Source organism: Chionomys nivalis, chromosome 5 (assembly GCF_950005125.1).
Source record: "Chionomys nivalis chromosome 5, mChiNiv1.1, whole genome shotgun sequence".
In the NCBI taxonomy this organism is placed as follows: domain Eukaryota; kingdom Metazoa; phylum Chordata; class Mammalia; order Rodentia; family Cricetidae; genus Chionomys; species Chionomys nivalis.
In genome coordinates this window covers 58,292,462-58,313,474 of record NC_080090.1, presented here as the reverse complement: position 1 = coordinate 58,313,474, position 21,013 = coordinate 58,292,462, and the positions used below count along the sequence as shown (strand labels likewise).

The window sequence follows — 21,013 nt, the reverse complement described above, 5'->3', positions numbered from 1 at the left end:
ATGTCTGAGTATTCCACAATACATTATTAATGACTTAGTGACCAACTCTGGTAAAGGTCTGTCTAGAAATCACATGTCCTACATATAGGAATAAACAAAATCTCCCAGAGCCCTAATCCTGAGAGCTAGGATTCAAGGCATATGCCACCACGCCTAGCTCTCTAAGTGGCCCTCCCCTGCTCTGGCCCTAGGGTCTCATACAGCCCAGGTTGGGCCTCAAACTTGCTACCCAGCTGAGAATGACCTTTATACTCCTGGTTCTTCTTTTGTTTCCATCTTCCAAAGTTTGATTAACCTGAGAACAGGGGCCATAACTATTACAATAATGACATTGAATAAGCCTCAAAATTCTTGTAACTCATGGAAAATTCAGATGACAAGACTTTTTTTCCCTCTACAGTGTAAATGCACTTTTTTTTTTTTTGAGACAGGGTTGCTTTGGAGCCTGTCCCAGAACTAGTACTTGTAGACCAGGCTGGCCTGGAACTCACACAGATCCACCTGTCTCTGCCTCCTGAGTGCTGGGATTCAAGTCGTGTGCCACCACCAACCGGCATGTAAATGCATCGATTATGGTCTTTGGTACATTAACAAGCTTTGCTTCAGATTTTGGAATGGATTAGAAGCTTCAAGATTCATTATTTAGAGAATACTTTATTAGTTTTTGTAATCAAACCCACGTAGATAAGACCTTACATATTTAATACAGTGCGTTACCCCTGTACAAATGGGAAAAAAAATTAAGTTCAACATTTCTAGACCAATATGGCTGTTAATTTCTGTACAATGCCAACTCAACACGGTAAACTGGGATACTTTTTTCCAAAGTTGACAGCACAGCTAAAGTTTCCAAAAATTCAAATTATATATATGTATATATATATTTATATTTATATAAAAAGACCAATAATAGCAGTATGTTATGCATCAATAGCAGCAACAGCTTTTCCAGGTTCTGCAGTCATTTGAACAAAATTGTAGAGACATCCAGCACACTCCATTTAAAAAAAAAAAAAAGTAAAAAACAAAATCCCAGAAAACGGCACAGTTCTGTTACTTTTGTGGTACCTGGCACCATTTTTTCTTTAAATTAGCTTCTCAATCATCATCTGGAAAGAAAACATTCTGAGCAACATCATTAAAAACAGCTCTGCTAAAGCACGGTCACTACTATGTATCATAAAGCAGGGACAAGCTATTTTACATTCACAGAGGTATGATACAGTGCTGTTCTACATCTACAGTACTGGAGGATACAATTGAAAAGGCAGGATTTGAGACTTGATTCTACTTTTCCAGCAGAGGGCCCAAAGGATGGTATGACACAGCTCTGTAAAGAAACACACTCTTAGATATGATTTCGTTTCACTAGTGGCACAGTTCTAATGATTCATTCTTTCCATGAACATCAGCTAAAAACCGTTATTAAAAAAGAAAAAGAAAAAAAAAAAAAGAAAGATTACCCCTAAAACAAAACTCTATAACCACTGGATTCATATGAAAATGACCTAGTGGACACAAGCAAGACCTCACCTTACAAACACTTTATCAAATGTGTTATGTTTGAACGGTGAGACCTCCAAAGAAGGAAGGAGATGCCAAGTAGTGCTTCAAAGCTTTGGACCACAATCAAAACACAGCATCATTTTAAACAGAAGCAGAAGCCAAATGTTGCTCATTTGAATATACTCAAGGATGCTGACATCAATATTTAATCGTCTTCTCACTCATCCAGGAAGAAGGGGAGATCAGTTACTTCTGTACTTTATTGTGTTCAACCAAATCACCATGTTACAAAAATAACAAGCTGCCGTAATAAAAAATAAGGCTCCTCTATCCAGCACCAGTTAGCATCATTTTACTTTCAAGCCTAGAAATGCCATAGACACATCCAAAGAACACAAGGGATCAAAAGAATCACAGCTGATATATCAATGGGACCACCCAGTGCCTGACTGAGCCACTCTGTGGTATCATTTTCCTCCTATTTCTGGTTTTTCATTTAATCATAAAGCTCCTTTTAGATCTAACTGTATGCACTTATAGATGTGTGCACATACTTGTATATAAACTGACTGGAGATGCCTGTCAACCAAACAAATGTTACATAGTAGGTGCAAGCCTGTAAAGCCTCATCTTAACTGGTATAGCAGCTCTATCAGCGTAAAATGCTCTATGCCCCTTGTGCATCTTCAAGCTCATCACAGGATAATATCACAGACCATTTTACCGCCGTGGCTGCTGGCTTTGTTTGACTTCATTTTCCCTGCCCACCCACCCACAATACCCCACAATAAACCAAAGCTTTTAAGATTTTGTTTCTTCAGTTTTGATCGCCTGAGGTTTGATTGGTCCAGTTCTGACAGGCTTGGTGGTTATGGTGGGTGCAGGGGGTGGCTGTTCTTCTACTTTTTGCTGACAGGCACCAGGAGGGTCAGTCAGTGTCTCAGGTTTACTTGAGTCATTGTCCACTTTCGGGGCTTTGCCTCCTATCTGTTTGCTCTGTTGCTGTTCAGAGAAGAACCGTTGCGTGGACTGAAGAACCTCTGCTCTCTGTTTTGCCTTAAAAAAATAAGAAAATAAGAACTGAAAATACTGCAACATCACCTAACATTACCAAAGCCTGTCAAATCAATCTCAGTTCAAATTTTTGTACCAGTCACAAAAATCAGTTTTTCCCTAAGTTGGTTTGGCCCCATTGATCTTTCAGTTTTTAATGCATAAGCTTCTTCCTATCTTCTATGTGATTTTGAAAAAAAAATTCCTGAAGCAAGACCACCTCCCACCATCTTTCTAGCATCTGCCCTCTTATAAACAATAAAATACACATTGCTGCTGGTTCCTATTGGTTATTTTTTTGGGGGGGGGGGGTTGGCAGCTCACTGATACTAAACTTTATTCAGGGAGGCTGCTTGCAAATCTGAAAACATACATGTAATGTAACACTTAAAACTTCTAGTTATCAATATGTGGTCTACAATAAAATGAAAAGGAAGCACTTATATTGTGGCATTACCAACACCTAGGACCAAATGTCTTGTGGCTGAGTCCTCTTCCCACAGCTCTCTTCTGCAGGGGAAGAGCATCAGAAATTAGTAACTACAACTTCACTTGATCACTAAGTTCTGATAGCTCCTACCACATTCTGAGATGGTAAATAATCTTAGTTTCATTGACTACGTGCCCCAAAGAATATACTTACGTTAATCTGTAAATTATAGTACTGTAATATATACAATTAAAACTTAGCTTTCTACCCCTCTTGCACATAACAAAACAACAACAAAAACTCCTTCATGTTCTACAGGTAACCAACCTACACTATCTAAAGATCTAAAAACAATTTAAGAAATTTGTATACTCCCATCCCACTAATAATATTAAGCTCTAATGACATTTCTAACACGAGAAATGTTTTAAAATTAAGTGGGAAGTAGCCAGGAGCAGAAGGCTACACAATCTGCAAAGCTTTGGGTGCTAGTGCTTTTAGTAGTAACAGACAGATGGAAACCGTAGGCCCAAAGCCTAGTAAAGCTAAGTGATGTGCCATACGAGTTCTCCTAGTGGGTAGTCTTTGAATTTCATTACTCAGCATTAGAAACACAAAGGATATCAACCAATAAACTTAATGAGCCAAATTCTTTAATTAGTATTATCACAAACATGTTTCTAATTCAGAGTAAAGCATCACTGTGCACATTTCGCTCTTGTAAGCACTAATCTTTTCTCTATTCTAGTCTAATCCATGTCGTGATTAAACAAGTTTAATCTTCACTTTTCTTAAAGTCAACCCTAAAGTAATTACAGAAACAAACTCTAACTGGTTATACAAGCAGATGGATAAAATTTATGCTGAGAACTGTCCCCACACAGACTCCTAATGGCCTCAGCAAACCCAAGTTTATTTATGCCTTTTATCATGAAGGATCCCAAAGTGCTTTTCTGAGTTCTTCACCTATAACTAACTGCATTCTGGAACATAGCCACCTCAGCTGGGAGGCAAAAAAAAAAAAAAAAAAAAAAAAGATGTGGAAAACAGTTTTGAAATGAAAATTACTCAAATAACTTGTGAAGAAATAAAAATCAAGATAGCTAACATGTCTTACCCATTTCAGAGTTCACCAAAACCATGATTATGTATTATACTTGGGTGGGGGAGGGGAGGCCAGGGAGGGAAAGGAAAAAAAAAGGAAAGAAATAAAACGGGGTAACCTATAATAAACAATCCATATTACATTTTTTAATACTTAAAAATACTGCATCCAAACTCAGATCTCCCTCAAACACGTATTTCATAAGCAATACATTTGGATAGTTTAAATGTTAATTTGATTTCTGACTATAGTGGCAAAGGGAGGTTCATAAAAGGAGGAAAAGGTAAGGATGGAAGGGAGAAAAAAAATGGGGAGGGGCACACAAATAACAGTAGTTAGCTTGGTTAAGTCTGATACAGACAGTGAATGCCTGGATATATGGTTATGAATCCAGAGGCATTTTAAGACATGGTTCAGAGACAGATTCTTGCTCTGGTGGCTGTTAACACTGTACTAACCTTCATATCTTGTTCAGCCTTCAACGCAGCCTGGGCCTGATTACCTCTGACTCCAGATAGTGATCCACAAGGACCCCTGGCTACATGTGGCAAACGAGCATGGCTCATGAGGCCTGTGGTCAGCGGAGGAGGCATCTGACTGGCCAGTGCCATTGGTGGCCTCTGTACAGGCGCTGGGAAGGTGTTAGTATGTGGGGCTCTTACCAATGGAGGGACCAGGTTAGGCTGAGAGAGAATCTGAGTGAAAAAACAAAACATACAACATTGAACTGTTAAAAAAAAAAGCCAACCAGACTAGGTTGGCTTATCCCAGAGTAAATCTGTGCCCATTCTGCCAGTCAAAGTTTTTGGATCGTGCCATTCCATTAATAAGGACAAAAAACAAACAGGCCATGCTTATAAAGTTTAACAGGAAAAATTAGGCAAAGCACTTCAGCTGCAAATTCTATGGGGGAGATAGAAAGCTATAAATAATTAGGACCATGGAGTCTTTAATGGAACAACTGTAGAAAAGCACACTTCTAATCTAAACATAATCTGAAGGCAAAATAATAGTAACTCGACAAATGTGTTTCTTAACCAATTCTAGCCTAAGTTATCATTCTTAGTCTTCAATCAGTAAGGGAAGGAGAAGCAAACACTAAACTTAAAACATTCAGAAAAATCTTACTTCAACTACACAGATAGCATAAAAACAAAAACCCACGTTAGGCCGGGAAAACTTAAGCACTGGGACCCTTCACTGAAAACTTCTTCACAAAAGACAAAAGGACTAGGACTCAAACTGTCAGAGCTGTGTGGGGAATCTTGAGTATTGCTACTGCCTGCTTTAAAACTAAACAACTACTGCCTCTGTCTATTCATACAAATAAATGAATACAGCTGAGCAGTACACATTCACTGCTAAACCACACAAGTTTTCATTCAAAGGCGCATATCTTAGCTGGGTCACCTATGTTATGATTATAAAAACACAACCTTAGTAAGATTAGCCACCACTTTACAACACTAGGCTCATTCTCCCTCGGATCTGCCTACCTGGGGTGCAAACTGTGCAGGAAATGGTTGTGTCATTCTCACTGTGGCAGGGGCTGACGGGAACTGCTTCTGATAAACAATGCTGTTCATTTTGCTAGACTGGCTGTTTGGACTTGTTGAAGTAGCCCTTGGAAAAGAAGTCACTCGTCAGTAGAGCAGTGCCAAGTAATGCTGTTAGAATTTCAAAGACATTTTCTTTTGTATTTCCATCACATTTAGTTGTTAATTGAAACAAACAAAGCTCAAGGGTAGCACTATTAAGAAAAGCCAAGGTGAGATGGAGTTGTTACACTTATATTAAAGCATCTTCTAAAATACAGGCTTAACATTGTAGATAAAATTAACAAAATAATTGTCTTATTCACTTCTGCTTAACATGGGACTGATAATATATTAGGTGATAACTGAATTCTCAAAAAAAAATTTTCAATTATCTTTCAATTTCCTAAGCAGATTTACATGTCCACCTTACCGGAATGGACTAGATGTTGGCGTGGTGCTCCGACCACCAATTGGAGGTGTCCCCGGTTTGATATCAATGCCACTCCCAAAGGCTTTTAGTTCCATTTCAGACATCTGAGAAAACACACAAAATAAAGGTAACATTCCTTTAATACTGTAAGTAAGTAAGTGTTGTACTTAGCATCCTATATGTGATGGCTAAACTATAAAATCCCACAACTGGTTTCAAAATTCAAAGTCAAGCGAGACATAATACTAACATTTCTATAAAAAATTCTCTGAGTTCTTTATTATTAGACAAAAAAAGGGAATATTAAAAAATAGCAAATAATGAAAGAAAAACCCAAGCACACATGCACGTGAGGTTTTCTGAGGAGTTGTAAAAACTGATGTTTTATTAATATTATACATTAGTTATATTATTTATTCAGTGTGTGCACACTTCCTCACCTTGAACATGGAGGTCAGGACATTTTGTGAGTTATCAGTTCTCTCCTTCAGCCATGAGTCCCTGGGATTGAACTGAGGTCTTAAGTCTTGGCAACGGGGGACTTTACCTGATGAGTCATCTTAAGCCCTTTTACAGTTACATCTGTTTTATTGTGTGCGCACACCTATGTTTTTGTGTATGCCATGGCGTACATGCATTTTATCTTCATAGATAACACAAGTACAACATACACATCTCTTATCTCCAAACACCTACAAGCAGCAAATCCTTACAGACACTAGCCAAATTATCACTTACCTTTCCTGTAGTTGCCATCATACTATGCTGTGTTCCAGCAGGGATTAGTCCTCTGAAAGGCTGGCTTACTTGTGCAGGACGGCTCAGGCTCTGAGCCTGTGCTTGTGGTGTTGTGTGCTGTAATTGGGGCTGAAGAGTCTGAGGCAAAGCAATGAGAGGCTGTCCCGTAGAGCCAAAATTAGTCAAGGAAAGCTGAGATGCAGGTAAAGGTACTGTAACCTACAAAAAGAAGCAAACAGAAACTGTAATCATTTGCTTTTAATTATTGTGTGTGTATATGTGTGTATACATACATACATACATACATACATATGTGTATACACACACATATATATGTATGTATACACATAGATCTTTAAATACTTTTAACAATATAAAAATATTTTCATTAAATATCCATCAACATCTTTAGTTAAGTATCTCTATTTTCTTTGTCCTCTTTAAGATAAGATCTCACTATGTAATCCTTGAACTCACAGAGATGCCTGTCTTCCAAGTGTGGGGATTAAATGTATGAATAACCACACACAGGCCTATCTCCAATCTTGTATTAGAGGTCTGGTGACAATATATGGCAATACAATGCTCAACAACAGGGACCAGTCTTAAGAAATGCGGTGTTTGGTGATTTCATCATCAAATGAACATCAAGATTACAGAACTGTATATGCTAGCTGTAGTGAAAAACCTACATTAAATGAAATGACAACTAACTTTGAAGATACCCACAGAGCACATGTCAAATAAACAATATACAATTTAAGTAGCAAAAGTTTCCATCACCAAAACTGCCATATTATTTGCAGGTTTGGTCAAAATGAGTGTTCGTAATAAAAAGAACTTTTTAGTTTTCATACAAAAAGCTTTTGTTTGTAGGATATTATGAATATCATTCATTAACAATGGCAAATCAAAGGATTAATGACTCACACTTCTCTAGCCTTGTGTCATGTGTAATAATGTCTGAAGAAGATATTCACTTCCCATTGAAAATCTAATCGTATCCATACAGTTAAGGTGCTATCCTTATTGCCACTCTTTATAGTGCCATAGTATTATATTAACCTCTCACCTTGAACACCAATAGGTATATCACTTATTATATTCTTGAAAAAATGGTTTTCAAACTTTCATATTAATGGATTTTCTCTTATAAACTATTACGTGGAATCTCAGTTTTTTAAAAAAAGATGTAAAAGTGCAACTAGAACTCGAGGCGGAGGTGCAGTGAAGAGCTGGTTGTGACAGGACTGAATGAAGCACCGTCCACTTCTAATGGAACCCCCAGAACATTTCAGTGAAGTTTGAAAACCACTTCCTCTATCTTGGTTCAATAAAAATTTCCAAAAAATAACAAAAGCAATACAAAGAATAATATAAAAAAATTGAGGAAATTTACCATGCCATAGTTTACCTGCTGGAGAGCACTTGGTGATTGGGCAGTGTTATAGAAATTTGTCTGACCAGGCTGCTGTACTTGTCCAGAATAAAGATTTGAGGCCTGGGTAAGATTGGCTCTTGCCTAGAAAAATATACAAGAAAACAGAAGAAAAACTGAGAGGGAAGTTCCCATGCAATCTGTATCAACATGATCATTCTAAAAGGGAAGATCTTAGCTGGATGTGGTGGTGCACACCTTCAGTCCCAGCGCTTGGGAGGCAGAAGCAGGCAGTTCTCTTGAGTTTGAGGCCATCTTGGTACACAGAGTGAGTTTCAGGATGGCCAGGGATACAGAGAAAGAAACCCCAAACCAAAAACAACAGAAAAAGATTTTTATGTGCTTAAAAGAATCTGAATTAAATAAACAAAAGCCCATTAAGAACACCATGAGTAAGCAAGCACTCCTTACCTGAAGAAGATGTGTATCTATCAGCTGAGAACTTCCTAGTCCTGATGCCTGCCCCAGCTGATGCTCATACAGTATAGGGATAGGCTGAGTATTTGAAGTCTGCTGAAAAGCAAGACCTGATTGTGCCTTGGCAAGCTCCTGGTGCTGGACAGCTGGGAAGTTGTGGATAGCCGTACCAGAAAGGACCACAGAAGGCTGCGACAGACTGCTTTGCATAAAAGCTGGCTGCGATCTATGTACGTATTAAGCAGGAAATCATGTTATTCATAAATTTTATTTAGAATTTGAAAAACTTAAGAACAAGATTCTCAAAAGACCAAGTATTCTCCTCTCTAATTAGTAACGAAGTAGAGAAGACAATGTCTGTGGCCACCTGTTTTAAGACTATAGTTCTGCACACACCAGAACTTCATACAAAAGCCTACTCTTAGCAACAACAGTTTACATTTCACCTCTTAATTATGATAATGATTCAAGTTTTACATGTTCACTACAAAACTGAGAGCTTAGTTTTCTCTTTGATGCATATATACGATGACACAGACACTGACACACAAACACACACACGGTTTTTAAGACCAGTGTGAGTCACCATGCCTAGATAAGAGTAACTCAAGACAGTTGCCCACAGGTTATGAGAACTCTATCTGAACCATGTACAAAACAAACGAATAAGGCCTAGCTGAAATCACCAAAGACAGGGTTGTAACATATAATGAACATGCTTAATTATTTATTTAGGGTTTGGGGGAAAAGGAATTAGCACTAGATACTATATAATCCGTCAATATAAAAAATATAACAAATTTTAAGGCACTTTACCTATATGGCTGAATTGAAGAACTGAATAATTCCTGAGCCTGGGAAACTGCAGGTCCAGCTCCCAAACTCAGCGGGGCTTGATGCTGCCCTTGCAGTGGAGCATAGATAGGAATTGGAATCTGTTGAACTGACGTTGGCTGCAATAACAACAAAAACAGTGCATATAAAACAGGCGCAAACTTCATACATGAAATCACAAGACTGGGAAAATAAAAACAACAAAACTTCAGACATAAAAATAAAACACTTATGGTATATATCAACTCCCCTTTAAAACCAGTTTTTTTTTTAACCTATGACTTACTGCATACTGGTAACTATTAAGTTCTGGTAACTTGGGGAATTAAAATATTTTCCAAATTTTTCTAATAGCCTATCCTCAAGATAATCCAAAGTGGAATTTTAAGTAAATGTATTACTAAGAATCCAAGATAAACTGCTACAACCACAGAAGTGTCAAGAAATACAGGATTAAAATGTTTACCTGAGAGAGGCCTGGTTGGAAGCCCTGCTGCTGAGCCAGGGATGGTGGAGCCAATCGTGCATGCTGGGTATTAAATAAATGACTTGTGTCCATGTAGAAGGCTGGGATTTGAGCTACAGATCATCAGGGGAAAAAACAAAACAAAACAAAAAACAGTACTGTCTAAATTTCAGAATTTTTCAAGTAGTAAACCAAATTGCTGATAGCAACAAAAAAGATTTTGTAGCTGATTTCAAATGTAAAAAGACACAGAACTTCTAGAGAGAAGTGTATGACACTAACACTGTAAAACTGGTACTACCGGGTCATGTAAAATAAGATACCCACATGTTCTCAATTGGCTGCGTACTGGAAGCATTTCACACAAAAATTGATCCTAACCACTGAACCAGCAAAGCCACTCTAATTTTAAAAAACTGACTACAATAGGATAACATATTTCAAAACAATTAGTATTTAATAATAATTAAAATGTTTGATATAGATTTTAAATAAACAAATTTTGTGATTTACTGTTTTTGTGTAGTAATATGCATACTATTTTTGTGGCTATTATACCTAATAGTCAAAGAAACATCCTTAAACTTATCAGACAAATCAAAATTCTTATCCATAAAACAGTTAATATACATTAATACACAAATCTTGGAAGAAAGAACTGACAATTCATATGCTTTATGCATTACTAGTAATCCAGTATCTTTAGATATTAGATATCAACATGCTAACTACTAAAAATCCTCTTATGAATGGCAAGAAATAGCTTTACTTTCTATTAGTCAAAATTTAAACAATCAGCGAGTTTAAGCATTTTTGATGACCACTGTAACAGTCACCAAAACATTTTTAATTTTGCTGTTCTTAACGTTCTCTTTACCAAGAACTTTTTAAAAAAAATATTTATTTATTTATTATGTATACAATATTCTGTCTGTGTGTATGCCTGCAGGCCAGAAGAGGGCACCAGATCTCATTACAGATGGTTGTGAGCCACCATGTGGTTGTTGGGAACTGAACTCAGGACCTTCGGAAGAGCAGGCAATGCTCTTAACCGCTGAGCCATCTCGCTAGCCCAACCAAGAACTTTTTAAGAGAGTTTGGTGATTTTGGTGAAATAGAAAGACATGCACAAATTATTTTGCAAAGTATAAGACTAATAATATATGACTAATTTATCATAAATGTACAGGACAAAAGTGGAGACACACATATATATCCTTTCTAAAAGTTCCAGAGTTCTTGTTATGAGGAATAGGATTCAAATGTGGAGAAAGACACAGATATATCCATTCTAAAAGTTCTAGAATTCTTGTTTTGAGGAATAGGATTCAGATGTACAAAAGGACATATCTAAAAAGCACAGGCAAAACAAAAACAAACAAACAAACAAAAAACTCCACAGGCTTGAAAGAGTTATGAAGAAAAAAGCACAAGTCTTTATTTTCTAAATTCCTGTAACCAAACCTAGAAATATTACCTGCTGCCGACTGAGACACATAAACTTGTGGACTCTGTTGCTGCTGGGCAATAAGGGAAGGCATACAGCTTAACTGTGAAAAATGACTTGCAGAAGGTAGGCTGCTTGTCTGCAGTTGTTGGGGTTTTACTTTACAGATATTAGGAGGATCTGATGTGGTTGTAGATTTTGTACTCAAAGAAGAGGTAGTGTAAGTACCGGCTCCTGTATTTGAAGAAGGGAGAAAATACAGCATGTTTATTCTTCATACTTATGTTTCTGGTTCTATGAGTCCTATGGACATTAAGTATTCCAGCAACAATAAACCAACACTATTTGAGAAGACTGGAGTGTCTCAGGGGCTGGCAATGGAGTTGAGTTGATAGAGGTGCTTGCCTAGCATGCACCGTATCCCCAGCACTCCATAAACCAGTCATGGTGGCATGTACCTGTAATTCTAGCAGAGTTCCTGTGATCTCTAAACTCAGGAGGTGGAGGCAGACTCATACTCTCATTTACAAGAGAGTTAGTTACAGGCCAGTCAAGAATACAAGAGACCTTGCCTTGAAAAGGAGAGGACAGACACAGGCACACAGAAAAATCAACCAAAGCCGCCCCCCCCAACAAACAAAAAAACCCAACATCAAAAAAACCAATCATTTCTCCATAAAGTATGGACAGACTTTTATGCTTGTTACTATTTCTTCAACTAAACAAGCAGAGGTAGCTAGACCTACAGAAAGGATTCCAAAGAAAGACTGGGGAACATTAAAGCCATCCTACCCCAATCTTGTATGTTTTATATTAATTTCCACTGAAGTATATGAGAATTCAAGTTAGTCTATTAAAATGTCTTAATGGACAAATGGGTAGTGAGGAACGACTGGACAAGCTCTAAAGAAAGAAAAAAGATACAATTGGGCATTGTTTGGCACAGCATTACAATACAGGAATCATCTCTGAGGTCTTTTCTTTCAAGTCAGTGCCTTCACACTTGCCTAGATTGGCCTCAAATTTCCAATCTCCCTACTTCAATCTCTCAAGTGCTGAAAACACAGGTGTGTGCCTACATTGGGTCTGTCTAAATACATCAATTACAGACAATATAAAAATAGGTATAGGAGGGGGCTGGAGAGATGGCTCAGAGGTTAAGAGCACTGGCTGCACTTCCAGAGGTCCTGAGTTCAATTCCCAGCAACCACATGGTGGCTCACAACCATCTGTAATGAGATCTGGCGCCCTCTTCTGGCATGCGGGCACACATCGAGGCAGAATGTTGTATACATAATAAATAAATCTTTAAAAAAAAAAAAAAATAGGTATAGGACAGCCCAAACATTAGTGGTGGAGATCTCAAAATTAGCACACTATGTGGCATAATATGGAAAAACAATACCACACAGGGTATACATTCTATCCATTTCCCACTGCTGTGGAAACATCAGGGAAATAAACTTTGTTTTTAACAGAAGCAGCATGGTTGCATTTAGGAAAAGTAAAAAGGATGTGCTATCCTGGAAATCAAGCATTTGGAAACCTTTGCCATTCTTAGTTTTGCTATCAAGACAGGGTTTTCTGTGTGTAATAGCCTTGGCTGTTATGTAACTCGTTCTGTAGACCAGGCTGGCCTCGAACACACTGAAATTCTCTGCCTGAGTGCTGTGATTAAAGGCGTGTACCACTAACACCTGGCCCTTTGCCATTCTTTAAGAACTACAAAGCCTCTAAGTTGGCAATTGTGCAGAACTGCAAGGAAGGATGGAGCTCATTCTAAGTCCAGGTCCTACTTGAACAGCACAAACACGCCCACCTAACCCACCATTAGAAGATGTAGCTCACTCCATTAGCACCATTAAACCAGGTATATACTGGGGGAAAGCTATGGAAATTTATATTTCTCAACTGGGTTTTAAATTACTTGGATATAGTAAAAATGACAACAAAAAGGTGAACTTAAAAAAATTTAGGTACTTTTTTTAATCAATGAGGGAGGATGCAGCAAAATGTTTTCTAATAAGCAATTAATAAAACATTCACATTAAAATTTTGAGAGACAAATAAGAGGACAGGCAAGAGGAGAGTAGTTTTCCTAAAGAATGACCTTCTGCTCAGGGAATGGGAGTGCAGTTGGGAGGTACAGTGTTTGTCTAGGGTACATTAGACAACTATGTTCACTCCTCAGTGCGGCACACGAAATAGGTATGTAAGGAAAGCTATGAGAGCTTCTACCTGATAATGATGCTGTGGGAGTGACTGAAGCAACAGGGATCTGAGGCATCGATGCACTGGAAAAAGAGTTGTAATTAGCAGTGCTTGATCCACTGGCACTACTGCTGACTCCACTCACAATTGGAGGTGCTGTAGAAGTGACTGGAGACCCCTTTTCCCTTAGATTCGGAGAATTCTCCCATGCCTTACGCGCAGACTCCATCTGCAATAAAAGAGTCTTCTGTTAAAGCAAGCAAACAAACGTAAAAACAAAGAAAACCCAAAAGACCACACCCTCTATATCCCAGTATACAGATTTCAAATAGTGTCAGAGAGCTCAAGTTTTTTACTTGCTCTCTCACCCTAAGGGCTATCATTAGTTTAAAACGGAATTTCTTGAAAGCTTTAAGAAATGCACAACGAACTATAGCCAAGGCATTTATCCAAACACAAATATCCCTACTAATATAATAGAATGTGATTCCTCTATGGGATGAAAGTCAGAAAGGGCCTCGTGAAACACCTTTTCTCTCTCCATTCCTTTTAAAACCAATACTTCTGAAATACAGATGGCAATGAAATAGGACAAAATTTTAGACTAGTGTATACTGTCTGTAGTAATTTGTATTTGTAACCCTGGTTTACTCGTACTATCATTTATTAAAAGACAGAATTGCATCTTCAAATTTGAGCAGCACTGTTCACTAACTTTCAGATAACAAAGATACCACATATGTAACTTGTAATTTTCTACCAGCTCCATTTAAAAATATAAAGACAAAAGGCAGTATTAATTTGGTTAAAAGTTAAAGACAATATATCTATAATTGAAATAATATATAAAAACACTCCCTAATACATATCCTTTTCTGATTTGTTTCCACTGTTTTACTGTAGCACAGTACGCATTATGCACTGGAAGAAGACTCTGAACTACTTTTATCTCTGTACACAAATGCCACCATACCCATTTCCTAAGCTTTTTAATATTAAAATTTCAGATACAGCATCTATTTTATTTTCTCTTACAGCAAATATCAATTTAGACCAGCCATTGTTCAAATGTTGAATAATTTTAGGTATCTAGTGAATTCTGAACTGGAGAGCAGAGGAAGATTCCCTCCACCAAGGCTATGAGCCAGAGGAAATTTTGGGCTGAAAAAACAAACAAACAAAAAACAAACCCACAATAATATCTAAGATGATTTGTAAGAAGTTGTTTTCCTAAGTAATATCTTTAATACTACTAACATGTTAGCCTTTAAAATGCCAATCTCTAAACCCCCTCCCTGCCCCCAACAGTTCCTCTGTGATTCCCTGGCTGTCCTGGAACTCACTCTGTAGACCAGGCTAGCCCCAAACTCAGAGATCTGCCTGATCTGGGATTAAAGGTGTACCTTTAATTTACTTTACCATATCACCTTTAAAAGACACATATGCTGACTTTCATCATAAAACACTCAAACTGTACAACTCCTTTATGTTTAAGGACACACACATATTTCTCACAATCAATTCAAGTGTACTTTATTCTAAAATAAAAGGGTGGGATGGTACTGGAACCTGGCCCCCTGACCCTACAATTCTGAGATCCTTCCTAAATCCTAGAATGGCACCTCCAGAGACCTCTCTGCTCCCACACTGTCTATATTTGAGCTTCTACTCGGAATATGACTATAGTATTTTAGTTGTATTTCTCATTAGTTGTTCTGAATGATGGAACCCACAGTCAGGTTTATGGCAGCACCTCCATCCCTTAAGGGACAACTGAGGTTTCTGTCTAGCTTCTGACAGAAGACTGGCTTTGTTGATGTATGTGTGTGTGTGTGTGTATATGTATGTATGTATACACACACACACACACACACACACACACACATAATGTGATGAGAGAAAAGTCTAACGACATAATTTTTTATTAACTCAGAGATTTTTTACAAAATAATCTACATATCTAGGATATGTCAACTTGTGATCTTCATTAAAACCTGTTGAAAATAACTGTAAAACAAAACATCTTGTAAGGAACTTAAGTTTGTTGACCATCCTAACAGTAACCTGACATTTTGGTATGGCAGGAATTTGGGGGAGAATACTATGTCTTTTCAGCTGTAGGCAAATACTATGGCATGGGTTAGAGTCCACAAAGATATTTGGCTTACTTTTACCTCTTACACAGCAAGAAAACAGTTTGTCTTTGGAAAGTCAAGGCTACCAAAAGTATGTATAATTATTTTACATACTGATAATAATGTCCATATAGAACTTTCTACAAGTATTTTTCTAAGGAATATTTTTTTAAAAAAAGTAAAGAAATGACAGGTAAAGCTAATTTAATTTTAACTCTGTGGGATGTTAAAAATGAGTACAAGGCAAAGCGCAATAAGTATTTTAAAGAATTAACAACTGACTCAGAGATAAGTATAAAGACATTTCCTTATATGAAATTTAATCAATATAATTATCTGAATTATAGAACAAGGTAATAAACCCAGATATAGTCCTGAGTGGAAAATCAACAGCGAGAGCCAACAAAAAGTAGCAGTAAGCAGTGAGAATGGGGAACAAACAGGCATCTATGTCAGAGTCTCAGAGTTTAACACTCCCACAAAGTGATCCTAAGGTTGAGCAGAGAGAGTCTAGAAATGAACACTGATAACACGACTAAAACAACTTAGCTTTTTCCCCTCCTGTGTAATGTCAAAGGTTCACTATAATCCAATCAGTAAAACCTGCCTTTTGAGGCTAATACCATACTTGTCAGGATTAGGAACAAAAAGAACACCAATAAATAAAAGACATTTAAAAAAATTCCGTATTTTCTCCACCTAACTACTAACCCACCCCAAGGTGAATCAGAGTTCTAAAATAACCTCAAGTAATTGTCTCAAAAAACAATTAACATATGTCAAAACAATGAAAATCGGTGAGAAAAACAAGGCAAATGCCAAGACTAGTGGCACAGGATAGCCTGTAATCCTCACTAACTGAGAAACTGAAGCAAACAGAGGGCAAAGTTAAAAGCCAGGCTGGGCTACTTAGTGAGACTGTGTTTAAATAAGTAAGAAAGAAAATGGCTGGGATGTAAGGTCCCAGGTTCAATCTTTAGTACTTCCATCAAAACCTCACAATTTTGCTTATCGAGATGCTTTTGTTAACAGCCTTTTCATAAAACATTCCTGCATTCAGTTTATTCATGATTTATAAGGAAGAAAAAAGCATTCTTAGCATAGTTAGTACTGTGTATTTAAGTACAAATCACAAACAGTAATTCTATTTTAATGAAAAAATTCACAAGCACAATAGACCTTGCCAGAGCTATTATTCTGAACTTATGTCCCTTGCAAGCAATGATTAAGGAGCCTCAGAGATGGACACTGTACATACCTTGAAGGTGAGGCTGAAAGTAGTAGGAGGAACTGAAGTTAGGCTGGAGCTCTGTTGTATAGTCTCCCTCTTAGGGAGGGGTAGGGTGTTGGGCAGGGGCACCTGAAAAGTCAACATATCACAATCTAAGTATGCCGCAAAAGCCCCATCAGTCACGGTGCTAATGTACTCTAAAAATGCTGTATCTGATTACTTAAGTTATAATGCTTGCAGAGGCCAATAACTATGTTAAAGTTTTGAAGAAAAAAACTCTCCACTTAGGTGTGCACAAATTGTCAGGAAAAAAGAACCTGCTTTGAATATAACGCACATACCACTCAGGTAGTGCTCTTTATACTAGAAGCAAAATTTTGTATTTTAAACAAATTCCCAGGTGGTGTTAATTATTACTGTGCAATCAAGTTCTAAGGAGTGTGACTTTCCCAGCATATACGAGGACCCACAGGTTCTTATCCTGAGTATTTAACCTAGCAATGCAAAGGTAGAAAATCTCTTTCCTACAATATAATCAACCTCTTAAAATTAGATTCAAGAACAAGAGCAACTTCTGGAACCAAGTAAGGAACACACCCTTACCTCACATACCAAACCATTCTACTGTATAAGGATTGTGGCAAATGCTGTAAGAAACATTAGTTATTATGCACTGTCCATATTTTCTTTTTCCCTTCATATTCCCTAGATCTTGTTATTTTACTATGTGTACTGTTTTATGCTTGTTTTTGGATGATTCACTCAACTATGCAGGAAAAAAAGGCTTGGGGTGGTTTCAGATTATATAAAAAAAAATCACCCTGAGATACTATGGATTGTCTCTAATGGAGATCTGTCAAAAAACATTTATTACTTAACAAGAATTCTTTAATAAATCTTGAAACTAGCTAAACTATAGCAATAAAAATATCAGTTGTACTTAACTCTGTGGAACACTCAAAATTCACAATAATTTTAATATTAGATAATACTAACTACTACACAAGTTAAGCTATTTATTTGAAAAGCCTGTACTGGAGCTGGAGAGATGCCTCAGTATGCTTACTGCATTTACAGAGGACCCAGATTCAGTTCCTGGTGCCTCTCAACAATACAGTTCTAGATTACCCACCATCTTTTCCCAGCCTCTGGGGACTCCTGCAATCAAGTGGTGCATATAAACTCACACTCAAGCTTATACATATACTTATAAACATACATTTTCTAAAAAGAAGCCTACATAAAAGTCACAACAGAAATAAACCTATAATGTGTAAATACAAAAAAAAAGTCCTACATTTCAAATGGAAGCTTCCAACAGAACACGTCTCAAAAGGATGTATGATTTTTTCCATGGGAAACTGTTACAGTTAGCACAGAATCACTACCACATTTGGCCCACAGAAGCAACACTGAAGGCATCTAAATTGAATGTTAAATAGCCCTAACCCAAATTATGTTTTACTCTTATAAATGCCTTAGATATATTACTAATAATCAAATGTAGACCTATTCACGCATACACAAGACTAGATTTCTTACTCCAAAGTAGCTGTCAGGATACAAAGTCACATGCTAATTGACCTTAGGAGCACATGGAAACTACTGAAGTGTTCATATATGTATTTTTTCAATGACAAAATGTGATAGATATAGAGAATTATAAAATTCACATTTCCCCAATTATACTTCAGATCGTAAACCAGCAGAGAGTATCATACACTTTCTTGAAAAGGTGACCTTTTTTTTTTTGAGAGAGAGGGTTTCTCTGGTGTAGCTCTGGCTATCTTGAAACTCACTATGTAGACCAGGCTGCACTCAAAATCACAGAACTCAGAGATCTGCCTATCTCTGCTTCCTGAGTGCTAGGATAAAAGGTGTGTGCCACTGCAGTCCAACTGAAAATGTGACATCTGACAATTTTTTTTTAATGAGCAAAGTCGGCACAATTAAAGCATAAACTTTGTTTTAATGTTAATGGCTGATAACCTAGCAGTGAAACCAGCATTCAAACCCAACCAACAGCTGTTTTTCCTAAGTTTCCTATTATAAAGGAAATTCTTCTCATAAAGACGGAGGGGAGTGGTAGATTCCAGGTTTGGTGCAATGAAGCAATCTTACAATTCTAAAAGCTGGACAAGATAATCAAGCTCAATATCAAGTATAATTCATTCCACTCTATTACTTTTCCTCAGTTATGTAGTGGAAGTGTTTTGATTTGACTATAACTTTAATTAACTGACCCCTAATATAGCTCACCTTTCTAAAATTCCACATACTTGATGCTAGAGGGACGAATAGACAGCATGAGGGAAAAATATAAGACAAAAATCAAGATTTTTATACTGAAAATGATAAAGTCCTTTTGAAGAAATTTTCAACTGTAGCTATAAAAGTATTTTTTGAAAGAACAATCAACATTTAAATGTTATAGCGCTCGATTACTATAGAAGTTTATATTTAAAAGGGAGATCAGATGACCGGATTTTTCCCTTATTTATTCTCAAAAGCGAGGATCATACAAGAAACTTTTTAAATGCCTAAAATCATGCTGTGCATGTGACCACAGCAAGTTACTTAATATATTTAGACTATTTTTCCCCTTTAGTGTACTAGGCAAAAGGATATACTGTACTGACTTAAAATATCCAATTTGGAATACATATGTATATATTAAAGCTCAATTTTCACAAAAGGACTGCTGGCAAAGCTTATTCTTTGGAAAAAAAAGACCTTAAATGAGTATGGCTTCATTGCATCATTAAAGAAAAAAAGTATCATTGTGAACAAAATTACCCAACCAAATAAAATTAACTGTAGTATATAAAAGTATATAAAACTGTAGTATATAAAAGAAAGCCCCCCCCAAACAAAAACAAAAACAATCAAGCCTTCGCGCAAGTCTTTAGAAAGCTGCTAACTTTGGGGGGATGGGAGAGCCTAATTTTGATTTTAGTAGGTATATTTACTACAGTGCTCATAAACACAAACTTACTATCAACTCATCCTGTTAAGAGTCAAATGTTGGCCATGACAACGTGTATATAAGACAAGCAGAGTATTAGATGACAGCGAGTTTTCTATTCAAACCTGTCAAATCTCTGATTGGTTACTTACATTATTAACCAAAGTATCCTCCATCTTTGCATTATTAGTAGCCACAGTGTTCGGCAGAGAAGAAGAAGGCGTAGTATAGTCTGTTACAGACTCCTATGGAGGAGTGACAAAAAGAAGTTCTTTTTAAAGTCAGATTTATAGGTCACCTTTCGACAATCTAATAGAACAGAGTAAAGCTGTTTTGGAAGGAAAGAGATCATAAAACTTTATGCCACAGTAGGCTAACAAGTGACAACATCTCAATTGCTGTTAAACTTTTGCACATACTTAAAACATATTTCACAACACTAAGTAGGAAGCTATCAACAGGATTAAATATTTCTGTGAGTTATTATTTATTATCAAGAATAATCTTAAGTCTGACAATTAAAAAGAGAAAACTCAAAACATTAACATAAAAATATCACACCTTCCTTCTTTTTCAAACAATATATGCCTCAGATGAATTCAAGTATCTGATTCCAGTCACTTCCCATAATTTGCCTTTACAGGCACATCTAGTTATATACTGGGCCCGCAGACATGTGGATAGTCAAGTCTTTCACATAAAATGTTACATACAGTATATTTATGCAAACTACCATCTTCTCTACATTACTAATAACATGTAATATTCTGCCATCAGATGTAAAGAGTTTAAAAAGACAAAAAAAAAAAAAAAAAGCAAGCAAAAATCTCTAATAACAACAGCAACTACCCCCTATATTTTAGGAATAGTATTTTTGATCCAGATTTGAGTTCATGGATTCTGAACTCACAAACATAAGACAGCTGATTGTATTTTAAAACATATATACCTTTCATTCAAGGTGGAAACCAAAAGCAAGTCAGTATTTTTAGTGTTCAATCACAGAAACAGTGATTTGTTCCAAGTGTGTCCCACTGTTAAATTTAGAATTATATGGCAAGATAAAGCT

General features: G+C 36.8%; 1 protein-coding gene across 10 annotated transcripts in view; it reads right to left on the bottom strand.

Moving 5' to 3' along the window:
* Nucleotides 1-643: 643 nt before the first annotated feature.
* Nucleotides 644-21,013, bottom strand: part of Prrc2c (proline rich coiled-coil 2C) — a 70,328-nt gene continuing 49,958 nt past the window's right edge. For 3 of the 10 annotated variants that reach the window (XM_057769098.1, XM_057769101.1, XM_057769099.1), the window contains exons 23-35: nt 20,097-20,189; nt 17,007-17,108; nt 13,641-13,842; nt 11,433-11,636; nt 9,956-10,068; nt 9,472-9,608; nt 8,650-8,881; nt 8,200-8,322; nt 6,801-7,019; nt 6,063-6,166; nt 5,591-5,717; nt 4,553-4,789; nt 644-2,562 (exon numbers count right to left, since the gene is read on the bottom strand). In XM_057769098.1, coding sequence (XP_057625081.1) covers nt 2,308-2,562; nt 4,553-4,789; nt 5,591-5,717; nt 6,063-6,166; nt 6,801-7,019; nt 8,200-8,322; nt 8,650-8,881; nt 9,472-9,608; nt 9,956-10,068; nt 11,433-11,636; nt 13,641-13,842; nt 17,007-17,108; nt 20,097-20,189 — 2,148 coding nt within the window. In that variant the 3' untranslated portion in view covers nt 644-2,307. Of the gene's footprint in view, nt 2,563-3,016; nt 3,070-4,552; nt 4,790-5,590; nt 5,718-6,062; nt 6,167-6,800; nt 7,020-8,199; nt 8,323-8,649; nt 8,882-9,471; nt 9,609-9,955; nt 10,069-11,432; nt 11,637-13,640; nt 13,843-17,006; nt 17,109-20,096; nt 20,190-21,013 lie in introns of all 10 variants that reach the window. The other 7 variants (XM_057769100.1, XM_057769102.1, XM_057769105.1 and 4 more) reach the window with 5 other exon arrangements.